The sequence below is a fragment of the Peromyscus leucopus genome, chromosome 5 (genome assembly GCF_004664715.2).
Source record: "Peromyscus leucopus breed LL Stock chromosome 5, UCI_PerLeu_2.1, whole genome shotgun sequence".
In the NCBI taxonomy this organism is placed as follows: Eukaryota; Metazoa; Chordata; class Mammalia; order Rodentia; family Cricetidae; genus Peromyscus; species Peromyscus leucopus.
Genome location: NC_051067.1, coordinates 105,654,379 through 105,671,742, shown reverse-complemented (window position 1 = coordinate 105,671,742; position 17,364 = coordinate 105,654,379). Strand labels below are relative to the sequence as shown.

The 17,364-nt window shown below is 42.4% G+C and overlaps 1 protein-coding gene across 3 annotated transcripts; it reads right to left on the bottom strand.

Annotated features, from left to right (window-relative positions):
- Nucleotides 1-243: 243 nt before the first annotated feature.
- Nucleotides 244-16,763, bottom strand: LOC114703539 (chemokine-like factor). Of its 3 annotated transcripts, none has more exons than XM_028884367.2 (4): nt 16,522-16,753; nt 9,544-9,702; nt 2,385-2,480; nt 244-422 (listed from the first exon to the last, which is right to left on the bottom strand). In XM_028884367.2, the coding sequence occupies exons 1-4, from the start codon at nt 16,594-16,596 to the stop codon at nt 294-296; spliced, it is 459 nt and encodes a 152-aa protein (XP_028740200.1). In that variant the 5' UTR covers nt 16,597-16,753; the 3' UTR covers nt 244-293. The 3 variants fall into 3 exon arrangements, with proteins under 3 accessions (XP_028740200.1, XP_028740201.1, XP_037062064.1); XM_037206169.1 differs by lacking the exon at nt 244-422 and adding an exon at nt 429-1,446 and having other exon boundaries at nt 16,522-16,754; XM_028884368.2 differs by lacking the exon at nt 9,544-9,702 and having other exon boundaries at nt 16,522-16,763.
- Between the last annotated feature and the right edge of the window lie 601 nt (nt 16,764-17,364).

Genomic DNA, 17,364 nt, shown 5'->3' with positions numbered 1-17,364 from the left:
TGCCTCCCGAGTGCTGGGATTAAAGGTGTGCGCCACCACCGCCCGGCCTCAGCCTGAATTCTTACAGCACCCAGGACACATCGATCATCAATTAAGCAAATGTACCACAGGTCTGCCAATCTGGAACATTTTCTCAATTGAGGTTCCCTCTTTCCAAAGGACCCTATCTTGGGTCAAACGGACATAAAACTAGCTGGAACACACATTGAAATAAAAAAAAAAAAAAAAGAACTGCCAAAAATATATGGAAGAATAAAGAAATATGTTTAATAACTAGTAAAAATGAATACAAATTATTGACTTTCATCTTTGCTGTAGTCAGGAGAACGTTTCCGGTAAGGTCCACTCGGATTAAGAAGAAGTTTCCGGTACACCAGGGCACAGTCAGCAATAGCACATACTGCTGTCAGGAGACCAAACACCTGCAAACAGAGACACCGCCATCAGCTTCTGTCACACAAATTCCCAGGGAGCTGCCCACTAGATTTCTTTCCTGCCAGGGTACAGAGCTTGTTCTCCGAGCTACCATCCAACACGAAAGTGGAAGGGACTCTCTTGAGAGGTCATTGCTAAGTTTCCCCCATACCTCTCCACAGTAAAAGAAATGGTAATGGCAGTGAGTAGAAGCACCCTTGAGGTGGAAGGGAAGTTGCCTTTTCCTCCTGAGTTGCTCTGGCACACATTCTTTCAAGCTCTACTGACTGGATTCAGCCACCAATCAACATTTCTCTCTTTAGTGGTCAGCTGTTTGATTTTTCGATCAGCATCCTTGATCGGGTCAAGAGTTGGTGCTGGCAGCAAATTAAGTCCTGGGGACTGTAGTAGTGACACAAGCTTTGTAGGACGGGAGCGATAAGATGCTCCACAGGGAACACTCAAAGGCTGGGCAACATCCATGTAAGGCAGAGGAGTCTAGACAGGCCTGAGGAAAATACAATTGAGCTAAAGGGAAATAGAGCAAACTGCAATTCTCCTGCCAGAGAGCTACAGCTCTGTCTCTTCCTCTGGCCGGGCAGCCTCCATTAATGGCGTACGCACTGCTGGCTGCACTCATCTCTTGTGTTAGGCTCTAAGCAACTTGAGGTTAGTTGGGCCTCATGCACCAGGCCAGGACCACCCTGAAGGAATTCGTAGTCTCCATTGTGAGCCACATAAGATTTCCAAGAGTTTCATTTAAAGAGGAAAAAAGTGAAGTTATTTTAATACATTTATTTAGCTCAACATATCCAAACTATTATCCCTTTATAAATCATTGCTATAATAAGTTATTAGCAACGTATTCTATGTTCTTTTGCAGAGATAACACAATCTCTGAAATTCAATGCATATTTTATATTCAGAGCTTATCTCAAGTCATACTAACCCCATCTCCTGTGTTCAGTGGCCATATGAGTACTGGTTGCTGCACTGGATAACAGTTCTATGTTCTAAGCACTTACGCAATGACTAAAGGAAAGGAGAACTCAGTCAATGAATTTGAGTCCTATGACTAGGTCACCCTTTTCATACTAAATAGATAAAATTGTCTTTAAAATAATTGGGGGAGATTGGCATTTCAGCATACCTCATTTCTAGAAAAATTATATAATCTGTGAAATGGCTTAGCGCCTAGAGGAGTTGAAACCCAGGGTTCTGACAGACATGGCAAAGCACAGTCAATTCTATATAGTCCTTGCTAAGAGAGAACCAGGAAGCAGGAAGGAAGAATTCTCCAATTCAGTTCTCTAGGTAAGAGCCAAGAAAAGCCAAATGACCAAATCTTGGAAAAATACCAGCTGGAGGTATAATGAAATGACTGAGCTCTTCCATTTTGGCTTGTCAGGATCAAGCAATTGACTTGCTTCTCTGTAAGCAGTCCTCAGAATAGCCCTTTAGTTGCAAGGTTTTCAACCACATCCCTTGCAGTAAGGAAATCTATTCTATTGCATCTGAAGCATTATGGGAATATTTGGTCTCACCTAACAAGTGTTGTGAATCTTTTAAAAGAAGAACTAGAAAACCCACACACTATGTTTCTTTCTTTCTGTTCAACATCAGGTTTCTCAGAGCTAAGGGTTGTAGCTGATTCTATCAGCTTCTCTCAGTCTGGTACATCCCTATAAGAAACATGTAGGGACCTCTTTATTTGGATAACTCCAGTATGAAACCTTGTCTACTTATGCTAGTCAGGGAATGCATCTACTCACACAAATTATAAAGCCAGTAGGCACTGTATGGCAGTTCAGGAGTCTCTGGCACAAATATAGTGCAGCTTGCCTGTATCATATTTTCAAATAAATTCACATTTTGATCAAACCTGAAGAAACTTGAAAGATGCCCCCCTCGACACACACACACACACACACACACACACACACACACACACACACACACACACTACTTACGCCTCCAAGGATTGTCATTGTTGAAGGTTTTGGTATCAATGCCAACACAGACACAACAAGCATGAATAATGTTGCTACCATTGAGTTGGTAATATCCTAAAAACACAGAATAGAAAAGTCAGCTTGCTATCAAAGACCACCAAGCTGGGAATACAGCTCAGATCTAGCATGACTCTAGGTCCTGGCTTCTTCCATGACTAGCATCTTGAGGTTGGGGGAGACAAGACCAACAAGTACTGCTAAAAAATATGAGGGCAGATCCCTAAAAATTTTTAAAGCTGCATTTTATTTGATGTAGCACACATCGCTGTCTTTTCAGAAACTAAAATGCTACAGTAAAATAATGCCTATATGTTTGCTCTACAACATACCTAGTGGTCTCGTATATCATATCAATCATCTAATTATTTAAGCATATATATTCACTTAACATAGATATAACTAGAGGGAGAACTCATCTGGTTTGGAAAAGCAGATAATTATGCTGAAGATTTGGAGTACAGAGGGTCTCCTATGAAGCCGGAATGCTTATTTTTTAATAGGAAATGTGGAATAATCGTCTATCAAATAACTGTTACTAAAATGAAATTAATAAAACTGAAGCCAGGCATGGTGGGTCATGTCTTTAATTCCAGCACTCAGGAGTTTTGAAGTTAGCCTGTTCTACACGGAGTTCTAGGCCAGCCAGGGCCACATAGTATGACCCTATAAAAAACACAACCCTCCAAAACTGAAAACAGCTTATATTTAGAATGGTAATTTCCAGGATGAACCCCACCCACATTTGAAATGCAGTGGCTTGCCAAACTATGTTATTTCATTTAATGATTTCCCCTAATTGAAACATTTTAACAAGAGTAATTTATATTTTTAGATGGATGTGTATTGTGGAAAAGGATAAATTGTCCTTATCATGGAATGGTACTCTTGCAATAATTAGGCAGGAAGAAATTAATGAAGAAATGCTAGATTCCAAAAGAAAAGAAGTTAAGGAAAGAAAAAGAGGTTTGACTCTAAGGAAGGAAGACAAAGTTGCAGGAGACAATGAGTTGGCTGTCTTGGGTTAACTCCCCTTTGGCTGGATATTTTGCTCTGCTTCAAGGCATCAGGCCCCACTACCTCAGTCAGGCAGCTGTAAACAGCTATGAATTAGGCTATAAATGGCTTTGTACAAAAGTGGTGTTCTAGGGAGTGTGTAGAACCATGGAGGAGGAAGGCATGCTTATCTCAGGATATCTATGCTCCCTAGTGGGAATTTAGAACATTGTGTTTGTTTATTTTCAGGCTATAGCCCAAGCTGGTGTGGTACTCATCATGTAGCCCAGACTGATCTCTAATTCAAAGACCTCCTGTCTTCTGCATGCTAAGATCATATGTGTGAGCCATCACACCCAACTTAAAACACTGTCTTCATATTGAAAGCTCAATATGCAGCCAGGCATGGTGGCATAGGCCTTTAATCGCAGCACTCGGAGGCAGAGACAGGAAGAGATTTCTGAGTTTGAGGCAGCATGGTCTATACAATGAGTTCTAGCACTGCCAGGGCTACTGAGACCTTGTCACAAAACAAAAACATAAAACCCCAAACCCTCAATATGCTGTTAAATGGAATGCAAATGTAATTACAAAAAAATGGAGATTTCATAGTAATTTTGACCCTCAGAGCCCTGGGTTTGCTCCTTCATTCATAATCTGTCAAGGAGTGCTAGAGAGGGACAGAGGCCTGGTCTGCAGATTGTGTCAGGCATGGATACAGATGGCGGGTCTGAGGGCAGACAGGTGACCAGGATCTTCTAGTGAGTGGAGCACTGGCTATAGGCTATCAGTGTTTATCACCCCTTCTGCTCCTTACAGAGTAGCTGTGGTCCTCAGATGCGGTCTCCTTCACTTCAATTGTAGCGAAGCCTCTGGCCGCTCTACTGCTCCACCCTGTGGAGGCCCCATTACTACTACCTTTGTCCCTTGGATTTCCTCAGGAAATAGGACATTAGGCCCATGGTGGCCTCCCCATTGTAAGCTGCCTCTCCTTTCCTGCTTGGTCTCATAACCTTCCTATTATTACCTGTCACTCATGGCAAGCCACTCTGGAGAAAGCCACCGGGCCCTTCTATGAGCACAGCTGCTAGGGAATGGGGTTACATATTTCAATGCTTTTCTTTCTGTCTACACGACATCATTCACTGTTCCTTTCTTCCTGACATGCTCTCCTGTCTGGTGTCTGTGACACTGGGCCCCCTTGGGCCCTCCCCTGCCTTTTCCTGGCCACTTGTCTCCACTCCCTACATTCTCTCTGAGCTCAGTTGCCAGCACCCGGTACTGACTCCCAACGGACGCTCTAGCTTCTCCTCCTACGCTGCAGGTGTCATTAATAGCCCCCCACTCCTCGGGAGATCCGACAATCTGGTCGCTTAACTCTTTAATTCATCACCCCATTTCTTAGCCTGTTCTCCTACCTCGGCATTCTCTCAAGGCGGGTATTTATGCTTGGGAGGCTGAGGCAGGAAGAGTGAAAGTTGAAGGCAAGTCTGGGCTATAGGGTGAGTTCAAGGCTAGTTTGGGCAACATTAGTGAGACCTTGTGTCAAAATAAAAAGTCAAAGGAGATGTAGCTCAGCAGTACAGTATTTGCCTAGCATGCAAGAGGCCATGGGAACAATCCCCTATAGGGCATCAATGGTGATAGTTATATAGAAAGCAGATGTTGCGTCTAGTCACTAGTACTAGGAACCCCATTAGAGAACTCCCTTCTCTCTACCTATAGCTATAACCTTACTCCATGTCTCCATCATTTTTATGATTGATGATAACAGATTAAATGGCCTCTGAGAACCACTTCCAGTTTGGGGTTTATTTTTAATTTTTATTATGCTATTATTATTTTGAGATAGGGCTGGTCTCTAACTCTCTGTGTAGCCACGAATGACCTTTAACTTCTGATCTACCTGTCTCCACCTTCTGAGATGTTGATTATAGGTGTATGCTGATATACCTAGGTTCTACTATGCAGAGGATCAAATCCAGGGCTTTGTTTATGCTTGGCAAGCACTCTACCAACTGACACACACACCTTCAGCCTGAAATGCTCATCACTTGCCTCCAAAGATGGTTCCAGAAGGTACCACTTAAAAGCATGTTTCTGGTTTGGGAACAGCTCTGAAGTTCTCTCCCCTTAATAGTGGTTAGCAGCTTGGATATAAGCATTTCAGAATTCAAGAAGACATGACAAGTGCAGCAGAGGAGGAGGCGGCAGCCACCTGTCTAGACAAAAGAGTGAAGGAGAGTTGGGGGCACAGAGGATACCCACCGAGACAGGATGCTGGGATGTGACTTCAGAGAAAAGAAAGAGGTGAAGGTTGCTAGAACTAGCTTTGTGGTGCCTGGCCAAAGGGCCATATAGACGTCAACTAATAATTTCCATTTGTCTACTTGTGACAGCTCTGGTAGCCACTGGAGCACTTGAGTAGACAAACATTTCTAATGCTATGAGTCTGGCAGTTGAGGTTCAATGTTACAAAATATGGCTCGGTAAGATCAGTTGGAATTATCACAAATGACTACAGAATTTTCAAGTATGATCAAACTGTATTTTATTGAATGTTCTTAAATAGTTTGACTTTCCATTTTGTGATGAGGGATAGGCAAGGATAGTTCCTTGTTGTACCTGCTTGTCTTTGTCTCCCAATTCTGAAACTATACCCACATGCATTTAAAAATGAGGTAAAACATCATAAATGGAGAAAACTCAAAGCAATTCCATTAAAATCAGGAACAAGACAAGGTTGTTCACTCCATATCTATTCAATATAGTACCTGAAGTTTTAGCTAAAGCAATAAGACAACTGAAAGAGATCAAGGGATACAAATTGGAAGGGAAGACATCGAAGTATAGTTATTTATTTACAGATGATATGACAGTATACATAAGTGACCTTAAAACTTCTATTAGGCAACTCCTATAGCTAGCTGATAAACACTTTTAGCAAAGTGGATGAAAGATTAACTTTGAAAAACAAAACAAAACAAAACAAAACAGCAGCCCTCCTATATACAAATGACAAATGGACTGAGAGAGAAATCAGGGAAACAACACCTTTCACAATAGCCTCAAATAATATAAAATATCTTGGGGACAACTCTAACCAAGCAAGTGAAAGAATTGTATGATAAAATCTTCAAGTCTTTAAAGACAAATTAAAGAAGATATCAGAAGATGGAAAGATTTCTCATGTCCATGGATCAGTAGGATTAACATAGTAAAAATGGCCATCTTACCAAAAGCAATCTACAGATTCAATACAATTCTCATAAAAATTCCAAAACAATTCTTCACAGACCTAGAAAGGACAAAGCTCAACCTCATATGGAAAAACAAAAAAACCCAAGATAGCTAAAAACAATCCTGAACAATAAAAGAACTTCTAGAGGTATCATCATCCCTGATATCAAGTTGTACTACAGAGCTATAGTAATAAAAATCACATGGTATTGGCATAAAAATAGGCATGTTGATCAATTGAAGTGAGGACCCAGACATAAAACCACACACCTATGGACATAAAGAAGCCAGAAATAACACTGGAGAAAAGACAGCATTTTCAACAAATGGTGCTGGTCAAATTGGATGTAGGTATGTGGAAGAATGCAAACCACCCTATACAAAACTCAAGTCCAAGTAGATCAAAGACCTCAACATAAAACCAGATATCCTGAACCTGATAGAAGAGAAAATGGGGAATAGCCTTGAACACATTGGCACAGGACACAACTTTCAGAACAGAACACGGATAGTGCAGGCACTAAGATCAACATTTAACAAATGAGACCTCAAGGTGGGTGGTGGTGGCAACGCCTTTAATCCCAGAACTTGGGAGGCAGAGGCAGGAGATCTCTGTGAGTTCGAGGCTAGCCTGGTCTACAGAGTGAGTTTCAGGACAGCTAGGGCTGTTACACAGAGAAAGCCTGTCTCAACAACAACAACAACAACAACAACAACAACAACAACAACAACATCCACCACCACCACCAAATGAGACCTCATGAAACTGAAAAGCTTCTGTAAGGCAAAGGACACCATTAATTGGACAAAGCAACAGCTTACAGAACAGGAAAATAATTTTACCAACTCTACTTCTGATAGAGGACCAATATCCAAAATATATAAAGAACTCAAGAAATTAGGTATAAAAAAAACCCCAAACAATCCAATTAAAAAATGGGGAACAGATCTAAACAGAGAATTCTCAATAGAGGAATCTCAAATTGCTGAGAAACACTTAAAGAAATGTTTAACATCCTTAGCTCTCAGGGAAATGCAAATCAAAGCTACTTTGAGAGTCCACCTTACACCTATTAGAATGGCTAAGATCAAAAACACAAGTGACCAGCTCACGCTGGAGCAAGGGGAACCCTCCTCTATTGCTGGTAGGAGTGTAAACTTGTAGAGCCACTTTGGAAATCAATATGGCAGTTCCTCAGAAAATTGGGAATCAATCTACTTCAAGATCCAGCTATAACACTCCTGTGCATATACCCAAAGGACATTCCATCCTACCACAAGGACACTTGCTCAATCATGTTCATTGTTGTTTTATCATAATAGTCATAAACTGGAAACAACCTAGATGTCCCTCAACAGAAGAATGGATAAAGAAAATGTGGTACATTTACACAACGGAGTATTATTCAGCCATTAAAAAAATGGCATCATGAAATTTGCAGGCAAATAGATGGAACTAGAAAAAAAAAATCCTGTGAGGTAACCCAGACCCAGAAAGATAAATGTGTTATGTATTCACTCAAAAGTGGATATTAGCCATTAAATAAATGATAATCAAGCTACAATCTGTAGACCCACAGAGGTTGAGCAAAGAGGAGGGGTCTATGGATAAGTAGAGATGGTGCCTTCGCCCCTATATTCTAGTCTCTTTGGTATGGGAAGGTACTCTGCAGGCTACTGAAAGAGGAATGTGACACTAACCCACCTACAAATCCTTTTGATCTACAATCTGTCCTGCCTGCGAAATATGCTAGGGCAATGGCGGCATAGACCATGTGGGAGTCGCCAACCAGTGTCTGATTTGACGTAATGCCCACTCCACGAGAAGGAACCCATACCCCACACTGCTTGGGTAACCAAGAACCTGAGACTAGATAGCCCAGGACCTAGGGTCTCTAACAAACACTACCCTTAAAAAAAAACCAAAACAACAAAAATAAGAACAACAACAACAAACTAATGTCTTATCTAGTCATCATAGAGAGGTGGCTTCCTCTGGGAGCAGATAGAAACAGATGCAGGGACCCATGGCCAGACATCATGCAGATAGAGAATCTAAATGGGAGGTCTCCATCAAATCCCTCTCCTTAGACAATCCCAAAGGAGAGGAGGCAGAAAGATTTTAAGAGCCAGAGGGGATGGAGGACACCAGGAGAACAAGGCCCTCTGAATCAGCTAAGCAAAGGTGCATATGAACTCAAAGACTGAAACAGCAAGCACAGGGCCTACATGGGTCTGCACCAGGTCCTCTGCACATATATTATATCTGTTTGATTAATATTTTTTATGGGATTCTTGACTATGAGAATGAGTGGGTTTCTGACTGTTGTAACTGCTCTTGAGACTCTTTTCTTCCCATTGGGTTGCCATGTTCAACTTTGATATAATAGATTTTGCTTCATTTTAATATGTTTTATTTTGTCATGTTTGGTTACTTAGAAGCCTGTTCTTTTCTAATGAGACACAGAAAGATAGTGGTTCTGGAGGGGAGAGGAGGTGAGGATGAACTGGGAGGAGGAGAAGGAGGGGAAACTATTATCAGGATATAGTGTATGAGAAAAGAATCTATTTTTAATAAAAGAAAAAAGGCAAAAGTTAAGAATATGCTCTAATTTATTAACATGGTTCTAAATTTGAATTTCTTTAGAACACTTATACTTAAGAGAATTCTCCAAACAAAAAGGTCAGCCATACCTACTGGTAGGTGCAGTAAAGAGAATTTATGTCCTGTGGCTGCCCTAGATCCCTGACAGCCTTCCCCAAGGACAACATGGAGCCCTTAGCAGTGAGCAGAGATCACCTTAAAGACTTAAGAGAACCAAGTAGTTGATTACAGTGTCCTCCTATGGCAGGAAAGAGTTTAAGGTTGGAAGTGATCACTTACAAGCAAAGGCCAAAACAACCATCTCATCACTTTGTCAAGTCTGCATAGATACAAAGCTATGAAAAAGAAAATAATGGTGAGTTCAAATCCAGTGATAACGATGTATGGTTCAGGGGCTTGTGCGATGATGAAAAAGGTCATGGATGCCACATTTACTGCCTAGAAGAAGAAAACAATGATTTAGTCACTGATCATACATGTTTAAGCTATAGAAACAATTGGTTTACTTACTGCAGGGTGTATGTGTGCATGTGTGGTACTAGGGATGGAATCCAGGGTCTCATGTATGTGAGTGCTATACCATTGAGTTACATACATCCCTAGCTCCAAAATGATGCCGAAAAATAAGTAAGAAAGATTTCTGTAAGACACTGTGGACATGAGAGGTATGACTAAGCATGTGGGCATTGACTTCTGTTTGTGTTTTAGAGGAGTAAGTACTTGTCATTTCCCACATCTGTTCTTACGATCTTTTCACTCCAAGTGTCTCCGCTGCCAGCTCTTTCCTTTAAGCACACCTAAGCTGTCTTCTCTTAAGACACCCTCTCCCCACCACACACACACACAGCCTTTCATCTTCTCCAGAAAAACCCCGTTCTTTTTTTCCTCCCCTACTTCATGTTACTTCTCAAAAAGGTCTACATTCTGGCTGCCTAGAATTCCTCATCATTCAATCCATCATCATTTCTTAACTATTAGTAATTTGTAATATACTATTAAATTTGAGTTGAATATTGCCATGAGGGCAAAGGTGAAGGGGAGGTGGGAGTGGAGGAGGTGGGTTTAAACATACTGCCAGAGGAAAAATAAATCTGATGTTTAAGAGTTACTACTCAATGTACATTTTTATATACTTCGTCTTACTAAATATAATGCCATCAGAATGGAAGCGGATATGCATAAAGACTAAAAAGATCAAATGGATAAAAACTAACCTAAATGATGCCAATTAGTGAATGGATAAAGAACACTTTATCAGAGCTGAGATATAACTCAATGAGAGGCATGAGGTCACTAACATAGCATATGTGAAGGCCTTTGTTAATCTCCAGCATCCCCTGCCCACACACACACATGAGGGAGGGGGTGTCAGGGAGAGACAGGTCTACCCATCCATATAATAAAGTATTAACAGCAAAAAGAAGGAAAAATTAATATGAATATACTATTGACATATGAATAATTATGATGAATGAAAGATGACAAAATGAGTATACACTATATTTTATTTATAGAAAATTCTAGGAAGTGAAAACTTATCTTCAGTTACAGCAAAAGCTATAGTTGCAGAAAACAGAACTATACTTTATAGAAAACATAGTTACAGAAAGCAGACGAGTTGACCCCTGGGACTAGATTAGGTAAAAAGAAGCGATTACCAGGGCCATGAGGGACATTTTAGGGGTTTTAAGTGTCAATATGTGCCACTTAACCAGACATACTCTGAGAAGTACATTACTGAGTCATTTTCCTGTGCAAATTATCATAAAATACAGATACTAAGATGGCTCTGATACCACCAGGTAACATAATCTCATGGGACCACTGCTGTACAAGCAAATAACCCACACCTAAGAAGGTGTGCCATGTGTGGCTGTATTAATTATCCTGATTATGGTGATAGTTTCATAGGTCTGTGTCAAAACTGATTAAATGACATGTCCAATGTACATGCTTGTGTCTTTTCCATCAACTATCATAACACAAACTTCTAAAATGTAAATTTGGTCCTATACTTTCTCATCTATTTAAAAATCCTTCAAATCTGCATTCTCTACAGTTGAGTTCCCCTCTCACCATGTGTCCAAGATCTAGGAGTAAGCTACCATCTGCTTCTCTGGCAAAAATGCACCTCTCAGTTTATACATGAAAATTCCAGGGGCCACTCTTCAAGCCTCATTGACCTCAGGTGTCCCTGGTGTTCGATGCAGCTGATCACACCCTCAAGTTTCTTCAGTCAGCTTCCAGGACACTGTGCACTTGACTTGTTCTCCATCCAGAATGGCTCCTTCCCATTCTTTGCTAATTCTGCTCTCTCTTCCTCACTCTCAGATTTCATTCATCCTCTTATTGTCTTATCTACATTTCTTTCTTGATGACCTCATTTGCCACTCAACTTCAAACACATCTATCTCTCCACCAAAATCCAGATCTCTTCAGGTCCGACTTCCCCATTCAATTCTGCTTCACCAGTCTTACAGATATCTCTAATCTAATACTGAACTCAAAGCTGAATTTCTGGTCCTCCGCCCACACTTGCTTCTCCTGCGGGCTTTCTGACACCAGTGGACAGCAAGTCCACTTTTCCACTTGTATAGACCCCAAAATGGGTAACATTGGACCCCTCTCTTTCTCTTACCCCATATCTGGGGCCATTAGCAAATCTTGAGCACTTCTGACCTGAAAGTCCAAAATGCTCCCAAATCCATTTTTTTGGGTGTGTGTGTGGGGGGGAGTTGATTGGGTGATGACAACAGGGTCTGACTGCGTCACCTTGGCTAGCCTAGAACTCCCTCTGTAGACCAGGCTGGCCTTAAACTCACAAAGATCTGCTTGCTTCTGCCTCCCAAATATTGAGATTAAAGGCATGTACCACCAAGCCTGGTCAAAATCCAAAAATTGTGGATGCTGTACATGACACCTGACCTCAGGTGGTTCAATGTACACAAACTTTTTTTTCCTGTATGAAATCACTAAAAACATTGTCTACTACCCCACAGGCTATGTGTAAAAGGTATACATAAAACATAAAAATGAGCCGGGCGGTGGTGGCGCACGCCTTTAATCCCAGCACTCGGAGGCAGAGCCAGGCGGATCTCTGTGAGTTCGAGGCCAGCCTGGTCTACCAAGTGAGTTCCAGGAGAGGCGCAAAGCTACACAAGAGAAACCCTGTCTCGAAAAACCAAAAAAACAAAACAAAACAAAACAAAACAAAACAAAAAAAAAAAAAAAAAAAAAAAAAAACAAAAACAAAAACAAAAAAAACAAAAACATAAAAATGAATTCAGTGTTTAGATTTGGGTTCCATCTCCAAGATACCTCATTACATACACATAGATACTCCAAAATCCAAGACAGTTCTTGTTGCAAGATATTTGATCACATTGTGAACCCCCATATTTCACTAATTAAATAAAATCAATTATTGCCTTTGGGTCAAGAGGCAGAGACAGCAACTAGTTGACAGGAAGTAGCCATAGAGAGTTAGAGGGAACCCGGAAAATGGATAGAGAAATGCACAGGAAGTAGTGAGGAGGAACTTTTGAGTTTGGTGGTCTTTTTGGTGGAAGGGAAGCTCTCTTGCTGGATTGCTGGTTAAGGAGGAAGGGTCTGCTGGTTGCTTCTTGGCCTCTCTGAGCTAGGGGGTTTTCACCCTAGTATCTGACTCCCAAGTCTTTATTGGTAAAATAGAATGATAGAGACTTAGTTAAAAACTACACTTGGAGGCAGACACAGTTCTGGCAGGGTAAAGAAGTCCAGCCAGGCCTGGACCTGAGCTGCAGAGCAGTGATTGAGGAATCACAGTCAGTAGCTGAAACCAGCAGTAGATTCAGGTGCAGCTGCTGTACTGATGATAAAACAAGTTCCGGTCTTAAACATTTGGGATAAGGGATCTGTATATCCCAAATATAAATTTGCTACCTCCTCTGCGACCACCAGCTTTCCTATCCGAGGCATTCCCCCTTGCTTACTCAAGTTCACAACTGCTGGCTCCTTGCTCTGTCTTGACCCTGCCATAGACCCATTACTGGATTTCCCTCTTCACAACATATTCTCATTACTAACTGCTTTATCTCACTTAACTCTGACAAATACCATCTCAGCAAAGCCCAACTTGATCACCCTACAACTATAGTCTGCAGCCTTCATCAAGCTTCTCCTCCCCTGATACGTCCCATAGCGTTTATTCTTGGGATGCTACATAACATGTTGGGCTTGACTCTGCCTCCCTCCCATCCCAACTTATAAATTCCACAACACATATAGGCAGGTGTTCAGTAAATATTTATTAATGAATACATGAAGCACCATTCAACTTATTGTTTACTACTAAGATCCTGAAGATCTTCTTGTCACCATTCCTTCATTTAGGGGCCTCTCTCTTAAGCCTCTCTCTTAAGAACTCTAGGCTCTTCTTGAAGGTTTTATACTAGCTACCTTCTGGTTAGATGTCTCACTTCTGTGCCCGTGTCGGCTATTTTTGGTTGTCAATTTGACTATATCTGGAATGAACTATAATTCAGAAACGGAGGGCACACTTGTGATCTGGATCTTGAGGCAAGACGACAACATGCTTTTAATCCAGATCTTGAGGCTAGAAGGCACACTTTAATCTGGGCCACACCTTCTTCTGGAAGCCTATATAAGGACAATGGAAGAAGGCAGGGTTTGTTCTTTGCCTCCTGCCTGCCCTCACCTTGTCAGCACATCCAAAAGACCAACAGAGATACCCAGCCTCGTGGACTGAGTAGCTACTAGATTCTAGGACATTCCATTCACAACTACCCACTGTTGGGTTGCAGCCTATAAGTCATTCCAATAAATTCACATATATATGGATATATATATATACACATTTTATACACACACATATATTTATATATATGCATTTATTCCATAAAAGTTCTGAGACTCTAGAGAACCCTGACTAATACAGTTCCCTACCTTCACCCTATCACATGTTATAACCATTTACTCCTGTGTTTGTGTCCTGGACTAAATGGAAGCATGACTCATAGTCAAGAACTTTTGTTCTGAGCCTGGCATAGGCTTTTAATCCCAGCCCTTGGAATGTAGAGGCAGGCAGATCTCTGAGTTCGAGGCCAGCCTGGTCTACAGAGTGAGTTCCAGGTCAGCCAGGGCTGTACAGAGAAACCCTGTCTCAAAAAACTAAAGAGAAGAAGAGGAGGAGGAGGGGGAGGACAAGGGGGAGAAGGAGAAGGAGGAGGAGGAGAAAGAAAGAACTTTTGTTCTGGTAGTTGGTGACAAGGCTCAGTCAGTCAAGTACTTGTTGTACAACACACATTTAAAAACAATGCTGGTTGCCGGGCGGTGGTGGCGCACGCCTTTAATCCCAGCACTCGGGAGGCAGAGCCAGGTGGATCTCTGTGAGTTCGAGGCCAGCCTGGTCTCCAAAGCGAGTTCAAGGAAAGGCGCAAAGCTACACAGAGAAACCCTGTCTCGGGGAAAAAACAAAAAAACAAAAAACAAAAAACAAAAACAAAAACAAAAAAACAATGCTGGACATGGTAGAATACACCTGTAATCTGCCTGTAATCCTAGCACGGGGTAGGTGGAGATAGCAGGCCTCGGATGCTTGCTTGTCAGCCAGCCTAACCTAACTGGCTAGCCCAAGATCAGTGAGAGACCCTGTCTCAAAAACCAAGGTGCGTAGCTCCTGAAGAACACCACCAGAGGTTGACCTTTTGGTGACTAATACACAAGTTTTATGATTCAGGGACTTTTGTCTTGGTGACTAAGTGGAAGAATTCTGTGAATTAGGAAATCCAGTTTTGTCTTGCATCCTCTTTATTCTAGCTACTAGTCCAGAAGTTGGAACACATTAAATAGTCACACTGTTTAAATATTTATGTGTATGCCTCATGTGTGCAGTGTCTATGGAGGCCAGAACAGAGCATCACACACCCTAGAGCTACAGTTACAGGTGGCTGTGAGCCACTCAACATGGGTACTGGAATTGAACCCCAGTTCTCTGTAAGAACAATACCTTCCTGAAAGCACTGAGCCATCTCTCCAGCCCCTCAGACTGTATATAATATAATAAAATGTCTCTTGTGAACCATAACTTACAGCTATTTCTCAGAACCACAGATTTCTGGCATGGGGAAGATTCCAAATGCAATTAATTTTACTCATTCACTTGAAGTTTGAATCTCCTTTACAAAATCCTCACCCGTGTTCATCTGTGCTTTCTGTTGCCTGGGAAATACTGCTTTCTCTGGTGGCCATTTAATTTTGGCACCCTTTTAATATAAAACTCTTCTTCATGTTATGTGGAAATGTTTCCCTTGTAATTTTTAACTATCTCGTGTTAACCCCTCGAATTTTTAAACAATTTCCTTTTCTCTTCTCTTTCAGTTTTCTTACATTCCTTCAACTATGGTAGTTCGTGAATGAAATGAGGACATGACCCTCCTAGGTATGGTTTAGGAGAAAGGCTTTATTGTAGATATAAGGAAAAGTACAGTCACCCGGAAGAGTCCAGACTGAACTAGACCATAAGAGAAGGGATGATGAGTGAGAGAGGAAGAGAACAGAGAGAGAGGCGAGGGGACAAGCGGTACAGGAGAGAAGCTGAGGACCAGGAGAGCCGGCTGAAATGACCAGTTTATATATGGAGAGAGGAGTGGAGGGGGGGGGCGGGGGCGGGGAGCAATACCCAGCCCCTGGGCTGGAGAGGTTTTTTTAGGGTAGGGGGCCGGGTGAGAAGTGCTGGGAGGAGCCACAGGTACGGAGTGAACCCTACCCTGGTTTCTTTGGGGCCTGACAGTTTGTATTTCTCTAATCTCCTTTCTCCAAAGCTCTGTCCGGAACTGACTGCAATGCCCCTGTTATGTCTGGAGCCCAAATAAGGGCAGTTTCCTCTTTGCTCTGGGTTGAATCGGCTGAGTTGGGTAACACCAAAAGTCCGACTTACAGTAAAAGACCATCAACTTTTGTTTTTCTTTTTTCAAAGCTTGTTGGGTTCTCAGTCGTGAGACTGCAGCCGCCTCTCTGGCAGGTTACCACCAAGTTTGTAAGTCCCAAGGAGGGGCATTCAGGTAGACTCATGGGTGTGTCCCTACACCGTCTGAAGAGGAAGCCACTCTACCCTACGGTTCTTCTCCCAACGGACTGAGCAACAGAGCAATGCCTTGCATCTGGAAAGGCGTGGCTGGAAACAAGGTGATAGCGCAAATGCTGTCCCCGGCGTCCCAACCCACCCGGAGTAACCTGACCACCCGCCCCGGTCCTCACCAGCCGCAGCATCTTCACAAGGCCTTTCACGCTCAAGCAGAAGGGCTGTTCTACGTCTTGCTCTTCGGACTCCATTTTTCCCCCCACAGACCCAACAGTCACTCTCCTTTTTCAAGACTTCTCAGTTAATTGCTCTCTCCAGGACTCGCGCCACATCCTTTAACTGCCGCCGCCGGGCCAGCACTACCTCTGGCCAGCAAGTCTCGGCGCGCGTGCGCACTAGTGCAGGCCGCCCACTCTCGCCCCGCCCGCTTGTCTACAAACTCATTCAAGCACAGACCTGGAGCCCGGCAGGTGTGCCGCTCCTCACCCGGGCCGCTCCACCACTGCTCTGCCCTGGAGCTTTCCTGTAGAGAAGCCTTGTTGGAGTAGGGGGAGGAAGACCCACAAATGGCAGCCCCGCCTCTTTGTCCTTAGGATTTCCCTTGGCCACCTTGTCCAGAGCGGCCAGTCACTCCTCTGCATTTTTTTGGTAGCTCCTCTACATTATAAGCACATCCCGCGGGGAAACGTTGATTCACTGGTAATGAGTTAGACTTAGGAGAAAGAAGTTCCGGTGTTCTGTTAGACAGTCTGATTGACTGTGGGTAACGAGAATGCATTGCTTTATTTAAAATTAAAAGCTACAAGAAAGGAATTTGATTTTTTTTTTCAGCACAGAAACTATTCCGAAGAGACAGAGTTACCCTGATATGAATATTACGCAATGTGCACATGTAACGAAACATCACATGATACCTTGTAAATATGTACAATTATGTATCAGTTAAAATAAAAATGCAAATTCTACAAAGCAAGGATCTGTCTGCTTCTCTCCTTGCAGGGTCCCAGGGGCTAGGGCAC